The 18,493-nt window shown below is 44.2% G+C and overlaps 1 protein-coding gene across 3 annotated transcripts in view; it reads right to left on the bottom strand.

Annotated features, from left to right (window-relative positions):
• Window positions 1-18,493, bottom strand: part of ABL2 (ABL proto-oncogene 2, non-receptor tyrosine kinase) — a 255,078-nt gene that overhangs the window by 48,201 nt on the left and 188,384 nt on the right. For all 3 annotated transcript variants that reach the window (XM_069232033.1, XM_069232035.1, XM_069232034.1), the window contains exons 8-9: window positions 7,233-7,385; window positions 6,470-6,559 (exon numbers count right to left, since the gene is read on the bottom strand). In XM_069232033.1, the coding sequence (XP_069088134.1) occupies window positions 6,470-6,559; window positions 7,233-7,385 (243 nt within the window). The remainder of the gene's footprint in view (window positions 1-6,469; window positions 6,560-7,232; window positions 7,386-18,493) is intronic.

Genomic DNA, 18,493 nt, shown 5'->3' with positions numbered 1-18,493 from the left:
GAATTGCGGACAACCTTAGGCACAACACAAGTTTTTTTTTTCTAAGGATGGCTCTTTGTGGACAGTTTAAAGACAACTTCACTGTAATTGTTTACAGTTTACTGAAAAAGGAAGTGATTGAAATGAGGAAGGAAAGCTTCAAAGAAACTGCAGTGGGCAAGAGTATAGTTTCAAATGCCTGCTTCATAGGCAAGGTGACAATAATATTGAATTCTCATCAGGGGGCTGGAGGGGATCTGTGTATGTGGGTGAGGTGGATGGGGCGGGTGCGTTTGGAATTACTCCTTTAAGGCCTTCCATAAAGCCTAATATAACCAGTATTTTGAAAATTGATTTGGGTTGTCGATTTTCATTCAAGCTGCTACATAATTCAAATGAACCAGTGTCAAACTGTACACTAAGCCTGCCTTTGTAGGTGCAATAAATAGCAGACAATGTCTTGCAACAAGGCCTCTGAAGACTGCTTGTAAAGGTGTGGTAAGTAGTTGACAATCCTCTTCCACTTACCTGTATGACAAGGCCTCATGGTGGGCTTGCTGGTCTCTTTTAGAAGTTGTGTACCCTCGAAGTTGCAGGTACCCAAAATGTAAGACTACAGGTGCTAAATCACAAGATTCGCTGCTCTGGGATTAGCATTGGGATGTGGGCGCTGACCTTGGTGTTGACCTTTTGAGATCTGCACACAGAGGTAATTTGCTGTGGGGATGTATGGGCATTCCTTGTAGCACTGACCACCACAGCTGCCTCACCCAGGTGGTTGATATGAGGATGAGCATCATGCACTTCAGCCTCTTTTTCCTTACTACATACGATATCAGTGCGGAAAAAGACTATGCAAATATCAAAGAACAAGTAATTCACTGTGCATTGCCCTTGGACCGTAGTTGTGCGTACTGGAGACAAAGCTTTGGCATTATGAGCTGTTGCATGCTGCAAACAAGTCAACTGTTGGAATCCCTCAGCAGTCCAAGGAAAGTTAAACGTCTTGAAAGTTGATCTCCCACTCGTTTGTTGATGGGTCTTGCTTAGCAGGTCTGCCAAGTCTTTGTCCTCTCTCGGGATGTATTCTGCCTTGAGAAAGACTAGATGACAACTGAACCAATGCTAGGTTGTCAGAGCCAACTTGGACAACTGAAGTTAAAGTGTGTCCCCTTGATTCTGATTGAAATACGTTGTGGTCACATTGTCTGTCCAAAAGAGCACTCTCATGTGAATCAGTTTGCTAAATATTCTGAGCGCTTACTGAACTACAATAAATTCTAGGAGTAATATCCACAACCTTTGTTGCCGAGACTATTTTTGAACATTCAGATGACCCAAAAGTGCTCCCGACCCCACCCCATGAGGGAGGTTTCTGTGGTGATGGTCCCTCGCAGATGAATGTCAAGAAACAACCAGATCAATACAAGTTAATGCTGTTTCACCACTAAAGTTTGTGCTGAACTCTGGAGACCAGCACATTAGGTTTTCCCAGTCCCCAGTCACTTATGAACATTGTTTGGCCAGACATTCTGGCAATGAGAGCCTGTGCAAACGAGCATTTGTGACTACTGCAATACAAGACGGACCAATATCTAACAGCCTGCATTGTCTTCTAAAGGGGAAGCAGTCTTTGAAATGCCATCATTCATCTGTACAGTAAGCCTTGCATGTCACCATATTCAGTATCACTCTCAAGAAAGGTTGCGTTCGTTGGGGAGAGAGGTGGGATTTTTTTGTCAGTGATTGTAAAACCTTATCTGTCAGACTGCTTGCTAATTGTGAGCAAAGCATTGTGGTCTATTGTTAAGCTTTACCAGGCAATAGTCTAGATACTGAAAAACATTAACTGAATGGCATCGAAGATGCGCCACCACCACTGTCAGACATTTGGTAAACACTCCTGGGAAGGGACCACTAAAAAGTGTGGTCCTTTCAATTGTTAATGTTTGCCACTTACCACTAACCTGATGTAGTTGAGGTGTGCTAGGTGGATGGGTATGTGGAAGCAGGTGCTCTTGGTCATGAGGTCACATGTATAGTCCCCAACGCACAGTAGTGGAACGACTTCCCAGAGAGTAATCATTTTGAGGTGCTCTGAGAGGATGCACTGGTTGAGCAACTGGATGCCGAGCATGGCCTTTAATGTCTTGTGTGTTTTTGGCGATCCATGAGTAGGTACTTTTTACCCACTGATGTGGTGGAATGACAATTACTGCATTTTGCAGTAATGCCTGCAATTCATCTTGAAACAGGTTTTTAGTAGTTCCAGTGGATCATGTGCCAGCGTAGTGGAATGTTGGGTAGTGTGGTACAGAATTCCAGGCAAACACCATGGACTATGATGGCTAACACCCACTTGTCTGATCAGGGAGGAATCAATTCTTTTCGTGCGGTCTTGTAAAGCGCATGGCTACCTGGGGTCCGCCCAGCGCTGCTTAGACACCACGAAAAGGGCAAATCGTCCTAGCAGGGGGAATCACATGCTGAAGAGCAAAGTCTTCAAAGTCTTACCGAAAGGAAGTTCATGCTCCTGTCAACACAGTTCCAGCAGGAGAGTATTCCAGTGCCTGGTGGGCAGAAAGGCAGTAGACTGGCCGCCCCAGTGGGTCCTATGAATCCTAGGAACCTTTAGCAGATGGCTGACAAGGAGCGAAGGACTCCCCCTGGGCAATATGGGCAAGTCAAGGATCTCAGCAGAAGAGAACTCTTGTTGTGGACTTCCCTATGTATGAGACAGAGACTCAAACTGCACTGGTGCTCCACAAGTCCTTGAGGTTCACAGAGACATGTTTAGGAGCTACAGCATTCTGCACTATCTGAAGCCTCCTGACTACATAGCGAGGTAAGTCTACGAACTGGGCATTCCCGCAACTGAGACGTGCTTAGACAAGGGCCTGGACAACCATTCTTTTGGCGGCAAAGGGAAGGAGGTGGGAGACCTTCCGTAACTATTACAGGATGCCATAACAGCTACCGGCAATTGATTTCACTTGGGAGTCCATAGTAAGGCCAGAGTCGAGCCAGAATTCAAGGCTCTTTACTGGATCTTTAGGGGTAGGTAAATAGCTAAGACTGCCTGAGACACAGCTCAGCGCTGAATCGGTAAGATTGTTACTCAACAGCATGACTTTCGTCTTGCCTTCATTATGTTTATTTACAGCCCGCCATCCAATCTGCTACATCATGGATACAGGAGGTCAAAGATGAGAAGCTAGAACTACAGTCCGGGGTCAGCATAAGAGACCAACGATAACCTATGGGCTTGGACAATTCCAGCCAGGGGACGGAGACAGAACCATGGGGCGCTCCACAGCAAGACGGGAGGCTTGCTGAAAGGAAGGGCTGACCTGAACCTCAAAGGAGAGCCAATCCAGAGCTTGACTCCCAATACCGACTTTAGCAATCCTCTGCAAGAGTATGGAATGGTCTAAGATACTGAAGGCAGCGCTGAGATGTAACAGAATTATGGCTGTGGAGCTACCTTGATCCAGGAGGCTTTTAAGTTCCTCGACCACTGCCAGAAGTGCTGTTTCTGTACTAAGTAAAGGGCAATAGCCCAAGTGGGTTGGATGAAGCAGCAAAATCGGTACAAGGAAGGTGGAGAGATGCGAGTTAACATATTTACTGAGCAACTTGGAGACACCAGGTAACAAAGATAATGGCCTATATTTACTTAGAATGGTGGTATCTGGATTGGCTTTCTTTAATAGAGGCTTAACGATTGCGTGTTTCTACAGAGAGTACAAGCCCTGAGGATAGGGAATGGTTGAGTAAATCTGTTAATACGGTGTCAATAATTTTAGACCTTTGACGAACGATATGACAATGAGCAGGGTCCGGGGTGAGCCTGATTTTACGAAGTTAAAAGATCCTTGACCATGTATACAGTTAGAGGAGGAAAAGCCAGGAAGGAACAGGAGTTGGTGGGGATGGGTTGTCACTTGGGCAGGAGTCTGCAGATGTGTGGATGTTGGGAAACGAAGAATAGATATCCAAGAAGCGAGCCAGTACAATACAGTGATCTACCAAGGCCATATAGGAGGAGCCGACTGCCATAGGCTCAATAATATGTTCAAGAATTTAAAATAATTCTTTTGGGGAACTGGAGGACAATGAGTTGGCTAGCCACTCGTGAAAGTGGTGGACGGCTAACTCGGAGGCCGAGAGGTCAGGCTTGGTGGTATCAAGGACCTCTAACCAGTTCTCCAGACAAAGTTTGGACCAAGGCCGCTCCAATCATTTGTTTTGGGAGGGGGGGAAGAGGATAGGGTGAAAGGGATTATTGTCCGGATCATAGATATGAAGATTAAAGCCAGCAAGTAGGGCGAATTTTGGTCTATCCTTAGCTAAGATGGTGACCAATTGCGGGAGGGATTGAAGGGAATGAGTGTAAGGGCCAGGGGGCCTATACAAAATAATTCCATGAAAAGTAAAAGTAGGACAATGTTATTGAGAACAGAAGGCAGAATCTCCCACTCCCACCTATTTTCCTGTGGCACAGGTCTTTTTGCACTTACATGGTGAAGTTGTGCCCCTAGTCGCCTGGCTGAACGCCTTATGTTCTGTGTGAATGCCTTCTTTTGTTCTGGGTACACAACAGGGAGTCTGAGGGTACATGACTACGGATGTTATTTGGATTATGCAGGTCTGCCTTTTACTTTTCCACCCAAGGCACAGCGACACGTTTCCACTGGGTCTTTAAAATTCACTGGAACACTAGCATACTTTTGAAGAGGTAAGTACTGCACTGATCGCTCAGTTTTTGAGAGGGTTTCAGTGAGAAAATTATCTTCAGTGGGCAAGGTAACCTTATGATGCTCTGCCGCTTGTTAAAAGATGGCAGGATATGCCGTTGTGTTGTAGGGCGTGAAGATTTAACAGGAAATGGGTCTAGAGGGTCATACTCATCAGTAGGCAGGGGTGATTATAAGGGTTTGGCTGATCTCGCAGGGCCTCCTGATTTGAATCCGTGTTCACAGACTGAACAGATGAAAGTTAACATGCAGGTGGTAGTGAGTGGGTTCTCTTGGTTTTTCTTTGGAATTTGAAAGGATCTAAGTTCCTCCGCAATAGGTTCACCAAAAGTGAGATGTCCTTTATTTGGAATGTGGCTGAGGCATAGGGGCATGTCAAGATGTGGCTGGAAACAGGATTGATATAAGTCCTCCTCTGCTGTACACCTGGATGATTCTCTATATTGTCAATAGAAAGGGGCAATATTGGTGTTGAGCTCTATGTCAGCTTCAAAGGCACCTTTAGAGTATTTCGGATCAGAGAAAAGCGGGGCAGAATTTTGGCTTTGAAGCTTGGGGTATAGGGTCTCTGTGTCAAGGCTGTGGATCCCTGCCTTGAGACTTTGTCTCTTCTGTCTCTGAAGCTGAATGTCACTTTCGGAGTTTAAAAGACTCCGTGAACAATTGTCTGAGCACTCTGTTGAGGTTTCTTTTGGATTGGTGCAGAGCTAACAGCACGTCTGTCATAGTGACATTCCTTGACCTGGAGCAGGTAGAGGCCAGACATTACAAGGAATATCATCTGAATGTGGTTTCGATTGAGTCTCCTTGTCATCTCTTTCCTGGCTGCAGGTTTCACAGATGACCCTTGACATGTCAGCTCTGAAGTCAGAGTCATTAGAGGACATCTATTCAGGACTCCACTCCCCATAGGTTCCCGGAGTATCAGTGGCTCCACCCGTTTTACTGTCTAAGTCCCCTAGACTTGCTTGACAACCTGTTTGAGAGGTGGTGCTGGAGAGCTTCAGCGCTACATCCGTTAAGGTGCCCACTGTCTACCTTTTCTGTACCAGATAGTTTTCTTGTACCAAAAAGCGTTACAAAAATAACAGGTGGACCTGTCCCGACCCCCAGGTAAATAGAGGTTGCAGACTTGATGCTGGTCTGAGACAGGAGTAGTAGCAATTTGGACAATATTTAAAAGGTGGATTCTCCATACCCTTTTCCACACAATCCCATTCTCTTACAACTGGGTACTAGACTGCTACTTTGGTTTCAGCTCCAAAGCCAGCCGTGAACATACGTGTCCTGCTGAAACAGTCTTCGGTAGCACAACGATCTTACATGGGATTATTTAGCCATCTGTCCATCTGTTTCTTGCACGATTGTGCTAGAACACTCAAAATAACATCCAAACCAGATGGCGAAAAAAACAAAACAATCTGAAATGGAGTCCGTGTTGGTGGGTTGTCAGTTTACAACAGAGATCACAAGCCACCTCAAAAGAGAAACCTTTACTTCGAAGAAAACCACTTGCAACACTTGCGATAAACACTAGATGGCAGGAGTCCACAAAGCATGTGACCTACAGCAGCACATGCTGCAAACCCTTGAAACATTGAAGAAAGAGGAAGGGCTTTCTCCAAGACAAACTCTGAGGAACGAAAATGGTGGGGTTACTGCTACTGTTAAAGCTCTGCACACTGACAAGATAAATAGAACACTTCTCACGAACACCTACACCACACACTCACCTTCGTTTATGTTGGAGTCATGAAACATGGTCTCAAAGGCCTGGTGAGTTTGAGCGAAGGTAGGTCTGTCTGAAGGGCTCCACTGCCAGCCTGCAGTGGGAAAAAAACATTTCAAGATGGCATATACAAACCATACCAGTGCAAAGGAGTTCAAATCTTCCAGAAAAAGACAGGTCTGAAAGAAAGGTACTAAAAGTATGTGCAGCTTAAGGACCCTGCAGTATCACTGTCTTTAACGTGCCTGAGTGTCAGGGGAGGAATATGATTATAAGGATAGGAAAACCCGGTGATTAAGTTGCCAATTGTGGAATGAGAAAACCCAGTTTTCGTCTCGGTTTCCTTAAGTGACCATCTAAATGTGTCTTGTGTATTATTTAAGGAACGAAAAACATTTTCTGCTCACGTATTAACGGGTAACTAAAAATGGACCTGGCGAGACAGAATTGTTAGGAGAACTGCTCCCATCTGAAGGCAAGGTAAATATGCAACCAATGTGGCAGAGTGAATCACAGTTTTTGCAGTGCCGGACTCTGCTGTATGACACTGCTGCAGACAGTAATATCGTTATTTTAGGTTTAAGTAAACTCCAATTCTCTCTACTTTAAAAGAAGTGTACTAGCTGTTTGCAAGGGGGGAGGTAACAAAAATTAGGAAACATTCCAGAATCCATTGCAATCATCATTGTTTAACATAACCCATCATTACCCTCAATACTCCACCCAACTTTGCAGCAGTAAACCATAGAAATATCTTAAAGACTCACATGCTCTCATAAGCTCATAGACCTTTGGGGGGCATCCCTCAGGCTGCTCCATCCGGTACCCTTTCTCCAGGAGATCATACACCTGGGACAAATCGATGCCAGGATATGGCGACATCCCATATGTGGCAATTTCCCAAAGCAGCACGCCAAAGGCTAAGAAGAGAAAGGGCAGTAGACTTAGAAACTGGTCCTGCTGTAATACAGCCTTTTCGCAGGTTGCCCAACCACATGGCACACACTTACATTAACATGCATGGAAAACACATTTGTAAAACCAATTTTACAGAGTAGTATCTTTATCAGATTCAGAAAGGTATAACATTTTCAACACTGGGATGACAACAGAACAAAGATTCTCCCCAATTTCGAGAAATATTGTCAAGATGAAAATATTCTCAAACATTATTTCAAGCTGAATAAGGAAAATCTACTTTTCTATGCAACAGGTGTTTGCAAGTGTATCCACCCTGACTCACAAACCTGAAAACTAAATATTAAGAAACCTAGTATTTTATTCTTGACAGTGGAGAATGCTCTAGGTTTCTGAATTGGATAGATATCCATGTTAGCAAAGGAATGTTACTTGTCCTGTAAGCATCTGTGGCATGCAGTGCTGTAGATACACATGCTCTGCATACTCCTGAAATTTAGTGTTGGGCTCAGGTGTTTACTACTTGTTTTTTGTTGAAGAATTTGAGTCATGAGGTATAGTGACTACTCCTTTACTTTGTAATGTGCTTGGGCACCAGCTTCATCTGCTGTTTTCCACATTGCAAATGAGCATAGAGATGGAGCAGTAGACAGGAAAGTTTCATGACCATGCAAGAAGTTATAAACAAAGAGTTTAAGCAGGAACCAAATGACTGCAACAACCCAAGTCTTCTGGAGAGGTGGGTGGGTGCATTTGAGTCTACATATGCACGTGAATCCACAGTACTACAGCTACGAACAGATGCTTACAGGGAAAGTAACATATTGCATTTGTAGCATGTGAGAGTGTAGATACACATGCTCTCTATACTGTAAGCAGTACCCCCCTGTAGGAAGTTGGCTCTGCATATACTATTTCAAAGTAAGAAATAGTGTGCAAAGAGTCCAAGGGCTCCCCTTAGAGGTAAGATAGTGGCAAAGAGAGATAATTCTAATGCTCTATTTTGTGGTAGTGTGGTCGAGCAGTAGGCTTATCAGAGGGTAGTGTTAAGCATTTGTTGTACACACACACAGGCAATAAATGAGGAACACACACTCAAAGACAATTCTAGGCCAATAGGTTTTTATATAGAAAAATATATTTTCTTAGTTTATTTTAAGAACCACAGGTTCAAGATTTACAAACAATACTTTAAATGAAAGGTATTTCACTTAGGTATCTTAGGAACTTTGAATCATCACAATAGCATGTACAGTTTTGGCACAAATGGCAATAAGCTATTTTGAAAATGGACAGTGCAAAAATCAACAGTTCCTGGGGGAGGTAAGTAAATGTTAGTTTCACAGGTAAGTACAACACTTAGAGGGTTCAAAGTTGGGTCCAAGGTAGCCCACCGTTGGGGGTTCAAGGCAAACCCAAAGTTACCACACCAGCAGCTCAGGGCCGGTCAGGTGCAGAGGTCAAAGTTGCGCCCAAAACGCATAGGCTTCAATGGAAATAGGGGTTCCCCGGTTCCAGTCTGCCAGAAGGTAAGTACCCGTGACTTCGGAGGGCAGACCAGGGGGGTTTTGTAGGGCACCGGGGGGACACAAGCAGGCACAGAAAGTACACCCTCAGTGGCACAGGGGCGGCCGGCTGCAGAGTGCAAACAGGCATCGGGTTTTCAATAGGATCCAATGGGGAGACCCGAGGGTCTCTTCAGCGATGCAGGCAGGCAAGGGGTGGGGCTCCTCTGGGTAGCCACCACCTGGGCTAGGAAGAGGGCCGCCTGGGGGTCGCTCCTGCACTGGAGTTCGGATCCTTCAGGTCCTGGGGGCTGCGGGTGCAGTGTGTTTCCCAGGCGTCGGGTTCTTTGAAGCAGGCAGTCGCGGTCAGGGGGAGCCTCTGGATTCCCTCTGCAGGCGTCGCTGTGGGGGCTCAGGGGGGTCAACTCTGGCTACTCATGGGCTCGCAGTCGCCGGGGAGTCCTCCCTGTATAGTTAGTTTTCCACAGGTCGAGCCAGGGGCGTCGGGTGCAGAGTGGAAAGTCTCATGCTTCCGGCGGGAAACGTGTGGTCTTTAAAAGTTGCTTCTTTGTTGCAAAGTTGCAGTCTTGGTGAACAGGGCCGCTGTCCTCTGGAGCTTCTTTGTCCTTTTAGATGCAGGGTAGTCCTCTGAGGCTTCAGAGGTCAATGGACCCTGGGGACGCATCGCTGTTGCAGTTTTTCTGAAAGTGGGGAGACAGGCCAGTAGGGCTGGGGCCAAAGCAGTTGGTGTCTCAGTCTTCTCTGCAGGGCTTCAGGTCAGCAGTCCTTCTTCGTCTTCAGGTTGCAGGAATCTATCTTCCTCGGTTCTGGGAGCCCCTAATACTCAATTTAGGGTGTGTTTAGGTCTGGGAGGGTAGTAGCCAATGGCTACTGGCCCTGAGGGTGGCTACACCCTCTTTGTGCCTCCTCCCTGTGGGGAGGGGGGGCACATCCCTAATCCTATTGAGGGAATCCTCCAAAACCAAGATGGAGGATTTCTAAAGGCAGGGGTCACCTCAGCTCAGGACACCTTAGGGGCTGTCCTGACTGGTGGGTGACTCCTCCTTGTTTTTCTCATTATCTCCCCTGGACTTGCCGCCAAAAGTTGGGGCTGTGTCCAGGGGACGGGCATCTCCACTAGCTGGAGTGCCCTGGGGCATTGTAACACGAAGCCTGAGCCCTTGAGGCTCACTGCTAGGTGTTACAGTTCCTGCAGGGGGAGGTGTGAAGCACCTCCACCCAGAGCAGGCTTTGTTTCTGGCCTCAGAGGACACAAAGGCCTTCAACCACATGAGGACAGAAACTCTTCTCTCAGCAGCAGGCTGGCACAGACCAGTCCTGCACTGAACAATTGGGTAAAATACAGGGGGCATCTCTAAGATGCCCTCTGTATGCATTTTTTTAATAAATCCAACACTGGCATCAGTGTGGGTTTATTATTCTGAGAAGTTCGATAGCAAACTGCCCAGTATTCAGTGTAGCCATTATGGAGCTGTGGAGTTCGTTTTTGACAAACTCCCAGACCATATACTCAATTTGGCCACAACTGTACTTACAATGTCTAAGAATAGACTTAGACACTGTAGGGGCATATTGCTCATGCAGCTATGCCCTCACCTATGGTATAGTGTACCCTGCCTTAGGGCTGTCAGGCCTGCTACAGGGGTGACTTACCTATGCCACAGGCAGTATTTTGTGTGCATGGCATCCTGAGGGGGATGCCATGTCGACTTTGCCTTTTTCTCCCCACCAACACACACAATCTGCAATGGCAGTGTTCATGTGTTAGTTGAGGGGTCCCTTAGGGTGGTACAACATATGCTGCAGCCCTTAGGGACCTTCTCTGGTCACAGGGCCCTTGGTACCACTGGTACCTTTTACAAGGGACTTATCTGTGTGCCAGCGGTGTGCCAATTGTGGAAACAATGGTACATTTTAGGTGAAAGAACACTGGTGCTGGGGCCTGGTTAGCAGGGTCCCAGCACACTTCTCAGTAAGTGTGCTTACATCATAAGCAGTAGGCCTGACTTACTTATTCTTAAAAACATATTCTAAAGGCAGTAGGATGTAGACTAATGTAGACTAGTAGTTCATAACAATAAATCTGACAGTTGAAACTTCAGGCAAGGGTTTTGGTGTTCAACCCCTAAGAAAAGCCTTGGGGGATGGTCAAAGATTTGCACTGCAAGACTCAATGTTAAATCCTCTTAGGAGGTGTTGTGCATTTTGTTTGCCAACTAGAATTTTTTTTCTACATATTTGTCATTTGAAAACTGTATATCTCATGGCTACCCTGTGAGGATATTTATGCTCACTAGCATAGGCCCATGTTGGTTATGGTGATAAGGCAATGAAAAATGCTGTAGACCTTATAGGTTCACTGGAACAGTTATGTCAGATGCCATAGATCTGAACTATTAGGAAAAGCTAAGACACAAGAAGCAAGGCAAACATATTTACTGGGAAAATTGTATGTTAATGCCAATAGGAATTTGAGGATTGATTATTACACTGTATTACAGGCAGTACACAGGTATTTTGTTATATGCAATCTCACAGTACCACAGTAAGCAAGGATTTTTGTTATTTGCAATCTCACAGTACCACAGTAAGCAAGGATTTTAGTGTTGCTTATGTCTTAAGACAAACTGTTGGCAGTAGAAGATTTGCAACGTGATAATTCCTGTTAGGTCCTCTTTGGAGCATTTGCCACCTATAGTTTTTGTAATGCATGTATGATTGATGAATGCCTTGAGTGAAAGCTTATGCTTTGAATTGGTTTTGGGTACAAGCCAACAATTAAGGCTATAAGCCTGATTTGGATCCATGGGAAAATATATGTGAGATGTCATGGGTCAGATGCATTTATTACAAAATGTGGCGAAAAAGGCAGTCGAGTTGACATTAACTGTGAAAAGAATATGTCTAAAAAGACAGACCATTAAATGTGTATTATTGTTACACAGTATGCACTATATACCATCATTCCATAATACTGCCCACTGATTTCTTTCACTTACTTTACTTTTTTACTGCAAGCATGTCTGCCACATTAAGGCAACATTTTTTTCTTTTTTATTCTTTTAATTTACCTTGCATAGACTTCTTGAAACTTTAAAACTTTTTATCTCTACCCGTGACTGTTTAAATTGAGCTCTTGATTTCTGTGCAATTTGTGCTTTTAAATCTGCTGTTTTTCCTACCTGTGACTGTTTACAATTTCTCTTCTAGTTTCCCGTTTTGTCTCAAGCCTTGTGTTATTAAAAGGTAAAAAGGCTAACTAAATCTCAGAGGCTAAGCAGACTGTGTTTAAGAGACTGTTTCATCAGCTTTATGGGATAAACTGTGTTTGGACAGAGTGGGGGCACTTGTTTTTGGCTATAAAAAGTGCTTTAAGCGCATGAAAAGCAGTATTTGTAGTGGCTTTAGATTTTGGCCTTACCTGCAAAGTGTGAATAAGCCTGTCTGCATCCAAGGAGATTCTGACTTGAAGAGCAGCTCCCTGCCCATCAGCCTGTGCTTAAGGTAACATGCCTTTATAGGTTTCTTATTGGTTGTTGCATCTGTGCTCTGACTGGTTCCTAGAGCTAGGGATTCTAGTGGACTTAGGGTTAGAGTTCTGACAGGCTAATAGGTCTGGGGCTCTGACTGGTTTCTAGGGCTAGGGTTTCTATTGGAGTTCAGGCTTAAGGTTAGAGTTCTGACAGGCCGATAGGTCCAGGGTTCTGATTGTTTCCTAGGGTTTAGACTGGATATAGGGCTTGGGGCTGTGATTGGTTGAATGAGCCATGTCTCCCAATGATCCTACCGCTAGGGTTCTGATTGGTTATGGCTAGGGTTTCCATTGGCAAAAGGTGTCACCCGACCTAGGACTGTTTAACCTTATGGCTCAGCGCGTGTCAGCCCAGGCTTCAAGGCTAAGGGCAAGGTCGGGCCTAGGGCCAGAAATGCTGCCCTTTTTACCATTAACCAGCCATCACCCTAACTCATCAAGGCCCTCAAACATAACACCACTCTCTCAACAAATGCAAAGATATATATTTACTACAAACCCTATCCACATTTCAATGTCTCAACAACCACTACAAAACCCCACAAACCACAACTATCCACACTTCTACCTCAACTACCACACAACAGCACCTTCACCCTCACAAAAAACACCACTCTGTCCTATACCACTAACAAATGCATACATCACCAACACAAAACCACATTATACGTAACTTTAAAGCATCCACACACTCCCTTGTTCATACAAAACACCATCTCTACACTCTACTTGCTTCTAACAGAACCCCTTCTGTCACAACCAAACCTATACTCAGCCTTAAACCATATAATCCACTATCATCACTGTCCTCTTTTTACCAGAAACATACAACCAAACAATCCTTACACTCCAATCCGCCACACATAATACCTCTTCCAGCTATCAAACCTAACGCTCATAACTCTTATCCATTCCCTCTCACACACCACATACTCTTCTCCAAAGCACATTACCACCCCCTTCACCATTCAACTTCCACTCACCATGAGTACTTTACATACAAACCCTTCTCAGAAAACTACTACATCAATATCTCCTCACTACCCCACAAAAAACATAACACACACAAAATATATCACACAATTTCATAATACATTCCAACACAAATTAGAAACATACACCCACTACCACCCTCTGAACTACACAAAGACATCCCAAAACCTCTTTACTCCCTCATTTTCTCTCTTCATCAGCACATAATGCAAATACACCAAAATAACTCTTTTTCACTTGTCTCATCCATTGCACAATTTAGAGCCTTTAAGCACAACTCACATGCTCCACCACCACCCCTATCCCATACACATTCCACCCTAAACAGGTGCAAACAAAATAAACATGCCACTTTTCACATCCCCATGTCTAGTACAGAACAAGGCTGCTCTACAAAAACAAGGCTCACCAACTCCCTCTCAACCACCATTTTCACCAACACACGCAGAACCTTCAAAGTGGCTTCTGAACCTGCTGGACGAGGAATAGGATATAGAAAAACAAAATTATTGCTTTCCTCCTACAGCTAATACCAGCACTAATGACACCTGCTACGAGTTAAAAAAAATACTGCTCACTCTTCTACAAAACAGTCACATCACCACCAAAACACAATATCTATACTGACTACTAATAAATGCTCGATCACTCTCTTAAAACGAGCACCACATCTACAACATACTCACTGACACACAACCTCTCTTACTCTTCAAAACTGAATCATGGTTGGGAGATGACATGGCCCCAAAATTGCAAGAAGCTGTTCCCGCAGGCTAGCTATCACACAAAATTGGTGGTGGACTAGCTGTTGTATTCAAGCAAACAATAAATTTCACCAAAGCTGACCACATTTCCATATAAGGTTGTGAAGCCCTCATCACTAGATGCAAACATACATCAACTTACTCCTGTAACTTCCTTCTCATTTACAGACCCCCAACTAGCAATGCATTCCCAGACACAGTTTCAAACCTTATTACACTACGCTCCAACCTATACATTCCTGGTGAGATAACCATTTGGTCTGAAACCCAATACGCTCCATCCAAAACCCATCACTGGACTAGTCACAATGAACCTACATCAGATGGAACACAAACCCACATACATCGCTGGACACATCCTAGAAGTCATTTTTGCTAATCCAGAGCTAGTTACCTTTCAAAGGATTACCCCAGTCACATGGTCAGACCACCAATTGCTAGCTTTCCAAAAGAAAATGCCACAAATCAACACGCCTAAGACAACTTTGCATACATCCACCTATCGACGGTGGAACAAACTCACTTTTGAATAATTAGAAATACATCTAACATCAAACAAAAATCTAGACACAATAATTTCTGATCAAAAGCTTTGAGTGGTTACGAGAAGCTTTTGATATCCTAATTTCACTAAGAACAAAACAGGAAAAAGAAAACAAGCACTTTGGAGAAATACAGAACTAAATGATAAAACAACAAATTAGAACGCTGCAACACATCTACTCAAAACAAACAGCAATCAAGACAAACTTCATCTACAGAAACTTAACAGAATATACAAGTCAACAATCAAAAAAGCCAAAACAAAAAAGGTACTATTCAGACAGAATGCAAAATGCTAAATGTGCAAATGAATAATTTTAAGTTTGTAAACCTAAATGCACAGAAGTAACTCATCACATTACTGAAGAATTCAACTGACAAACTGGTAAATCATTACACAACCAAAGCAGGCACTTTGGACTCCTATTTAAAACAAAGGAAAACCACCAGTGCCAACCCATTTCCCAAAATCCTCTCCAAGAGTAGTCTAACCCAGCCTCTGCATTCCTCCTGCAAACAAATATCACAAAGTGAATTTATGGATCTGGTCAAGGCAAGAAGGCCCGTTGGCTGTCCTTCTGACCCTTTTCCACCTTCAAGAACATTCTTCCAACTACCTCTGCTGCCATATCAGTAAAAAGTATCATCAATAATTCTCCAGCGAGTGAAGAGCCGTCTCTGCTGGTGATGATGGATTTGGCAAGAAAGACTTTAAGACCAAACGCTCATTAATGTGGAAGTTCGATGGTACTTTGTTCCCAAACTTTGGTTTTGTGCGAAGGATTACCCTGTCCTCTCTGGATTGAAGGAAAGACTCTTGAATTGTAAGGGGCTGGATCTCGCTGAGGTGTCTAGTGGACGTAAGAGCCACAAGAAGAGCAACCCTCCGAGATAAATGTTTAAATTCCACTTTGTGAATGGGTTCAAATGGATGTCTCATGAGTTGAGATAGAACTGTATTCAGTTGCCAGGAAGGCTGGAGAGGTCTTACTGGCACGAAATCTCTAAATAATCCTTTAAGAAATCGTTTTATTAATCTGTAGGAGCATAAAGATGATTATGTTGGAGAACGTCTGATGCAGGAGCTAATCCTGAAGATGCCAGATGCAGGAAATAGGGCAACATCTCTTCTGGTGCTAACGAAAGTTGGTTTATCTGTTCTTTCTGGCACCATAGACAAACCCTCTTCCACTTCAAAGACTAAGTCTTGTTTGTTTTATCAGCTCTGGCCCCTGAAAGTATATTTCTGCATTCTGGGTGGATGTTTAGGTGGGCAAACTCACTGTGTTCGGAAACCATGCTGATAATTTCAGTGACTTGGGATCTGGGTGTAGGACTTGACCCTTGTTCAGTGTTAGGTTTGGTGAGCCCTTCAGTGGAACGTGATCGCTATGAATGTAGGAGCAGTTCTGAGAACCAATGCTGGCGAGGCCAATATGGGGCTATCAGGATTAATCTGCAACATTCTCTCTTGATTTTCGTGAGAACTCTTGAAATCAGGGGAATGGGTGGAAAAGTGTAGGCAAATATCCCGCTCCATGCCATCGAAAAGGCATTTCCCCAATCCCTGATGGCGATCCCAACTTGCGTAGAAGCGGCATTTGGTGTTCTGTGGGGTCGGAAAGACATCTAGGCTGGGATTGCCCCATTTTTTGAAGACTTGTTCAAGTGCTTCTTGATTCAACTTCCATTCGTGGCAGGATAATGGTAGCCTGCTGAGAGTGTCTGCTGGCTCGTTCTGTTTTCCTGGTAGGTGTTCTGCTCTTAAACTCACCCAGTTTTGAATAGCCCAATTCCAAATATTTTGAGATTCTCGAGATAGATGAGACCTCGTTCCTCCCTGCGCGTTCGAGTAATGCATTGCTGTTGTAGTCTGTCCTTATGAGAATGCATGATGACCTCATCCCCAAGAGAGACTTGTAACTGTGTACAGAAAACTTTTTTCCTTTAACCAGGGTTGCTAAAGATATAAGTTTGGCTTGTCTTTCCAGTGTGGGAAAGGCCTTGTCCTCGATTGTGTCTATTGTCGCTCCCAAGAACATGGTTACTCTTGCTGGCAAAATCTTAGATTTGATACAATTTGGAGTGAGACCCAGCTCGTTTAATAAGTCCATGCAAGCTTTTGCTGAGCTGTCAGACTCGATTGTATTTTTATTAGCCACTCATCTACAGTACAGAAATATTTGGTGCTTTTGCTTCCTCAACCAAGCTGCCGCTGGAGCTAGACACTTTGTAAAGATCCTGTGGGCTGATTTCAGGCCAAAGGGAAAAACCCTGAACTGGAAGTGGCTGCTGGCTACTGTAAAATAAAGGAATTTTCTGTGGGCAGGCAAGAGCGGGATGTTAAAATATGCATCTTGTAGATCCAGGGTTGACAAAGTCTCTGTGGTTCATACGAAGGAGAATATCCTGCAACGTTATCATGGGGGAGGATTGACGTTTGAGGTTGGTGATAGGACGCCATTCTTTCCAGTTCTTTTGTATTAAAAAGAAACAGGAGTAGAATCCTCTCCCTTTTTTTTAAAGGGACTCTTTCTATTGCTTTCTTCCTCAGCATAGACTTGACCTCCAATATGAGTTGTTTTAGATGTTTCAGAATGGAGATATGTGGAAGGTGTGAAGGCGGAATTCAGGTAAACTTTAAGGTGTGGCCAAACTGAACTATTTTTAATACCCACTGGTCTGATGTTATTTCCTGCCATTTTTTTTTTTTTTTTTAACTGGGATATTCTTCCCTCTATTTTTTAGAATGGGTGTCGAAGAGCCAGCAGGAGCCTGTAACTGGTCATTGGTGACGACCCGTCTTTTCCCTGCCGTGCTCTACCTTTAGGAGGAGGTCTTCTGTAGGCTGCTTGGGGTGGCTGCCTCTGAACATTGTGAACGAAACTGCTGAGCTGACACTGTGAAGGAGTAGTAGCAAAGGTGTTGAAAGCCCCCACTGTAAGATGACATTTCTCATCCTATGTAGCCACAAAAAGGCAACTTTTTCAACTGAAGGTTGATCTGGCAGTGTCCATGTCAGTTTTAATTGCTTGTAGGGCTTCTTCTATGTGTTTGCCAAAGAGAGCCTCACCATCAAACGGAGGATCCAATATCTTATTCTGCACCTCTGGTCTAAAGGTAGTAGCCTTAGGCCAGCCTTGCCTACGAAGCATCACCACACCTACTAGTTGTCTAAAAGCAGTGGTAGCAATATCCACTGCGCAGTTGATGATTTGCGCCAAGGCGCGCTCTCCTACCAAAATCTTTTTGGCTTCTTCTTTTGACTCTGGTACACATATGGAGCGATATCCTCCAATAATTGCCTGTCATAACTATTCAGGACAGCTAAAGAGTTTGATGCCCTAACCATAAGCCCAGACATAGAGGAAAAACATTTTCCAATGTTGTCTACTCTTCTTCCTTGTATGGAGGTGCAGAAATTGGTGTAGATGGATTCTTTGAACACCTCTACGCTGCCAACTTTATCACTGAATCCGGTTTTGGAAGGCCAACTAGACTTGCTGGGGTGTCTTCCAGGGTTTTATACTTTTTGCTTCATCTTGGTAAGACAGCAGTTACTGCAGCCGGATTCTTCATAACCTTTAAATCTTCACATAGTAAAGTAACTTACTATGGGCACGGATAGTACGCTCTTTTGAAAGTGCTCCTTAAAATCGCAGAGGAAACAATCCATTGCTTTAGTTGGCATGGTGAGTGCAAATCTCTTTGCTGCTCTTTTGAGTAAGTCATGGAAACCCCCAATGCCTCCT

Source organism: Pleurodeles waltl, chromosome 4_2 (assembly GCF_031143425.1).
Source record: "Pleurodeles waltl isolate 20211129_DDA chromosome 4_2, aPleWal1.hap1.20221129, whole genome shotgun sequence".
Classification (NCBI taxonomy): domain Eukaryota; kingdom Metazoa; phylum Chordata; class Amphibia; order Caudata; family Salamandridae; genus Pleurodeles; species Pleurodeles waltl.
The sequence above is the reverse complement of the archived record's forward strand: the minus strand, read 5'-3'. Positions and strand labels throughout refer to the sequence as shown.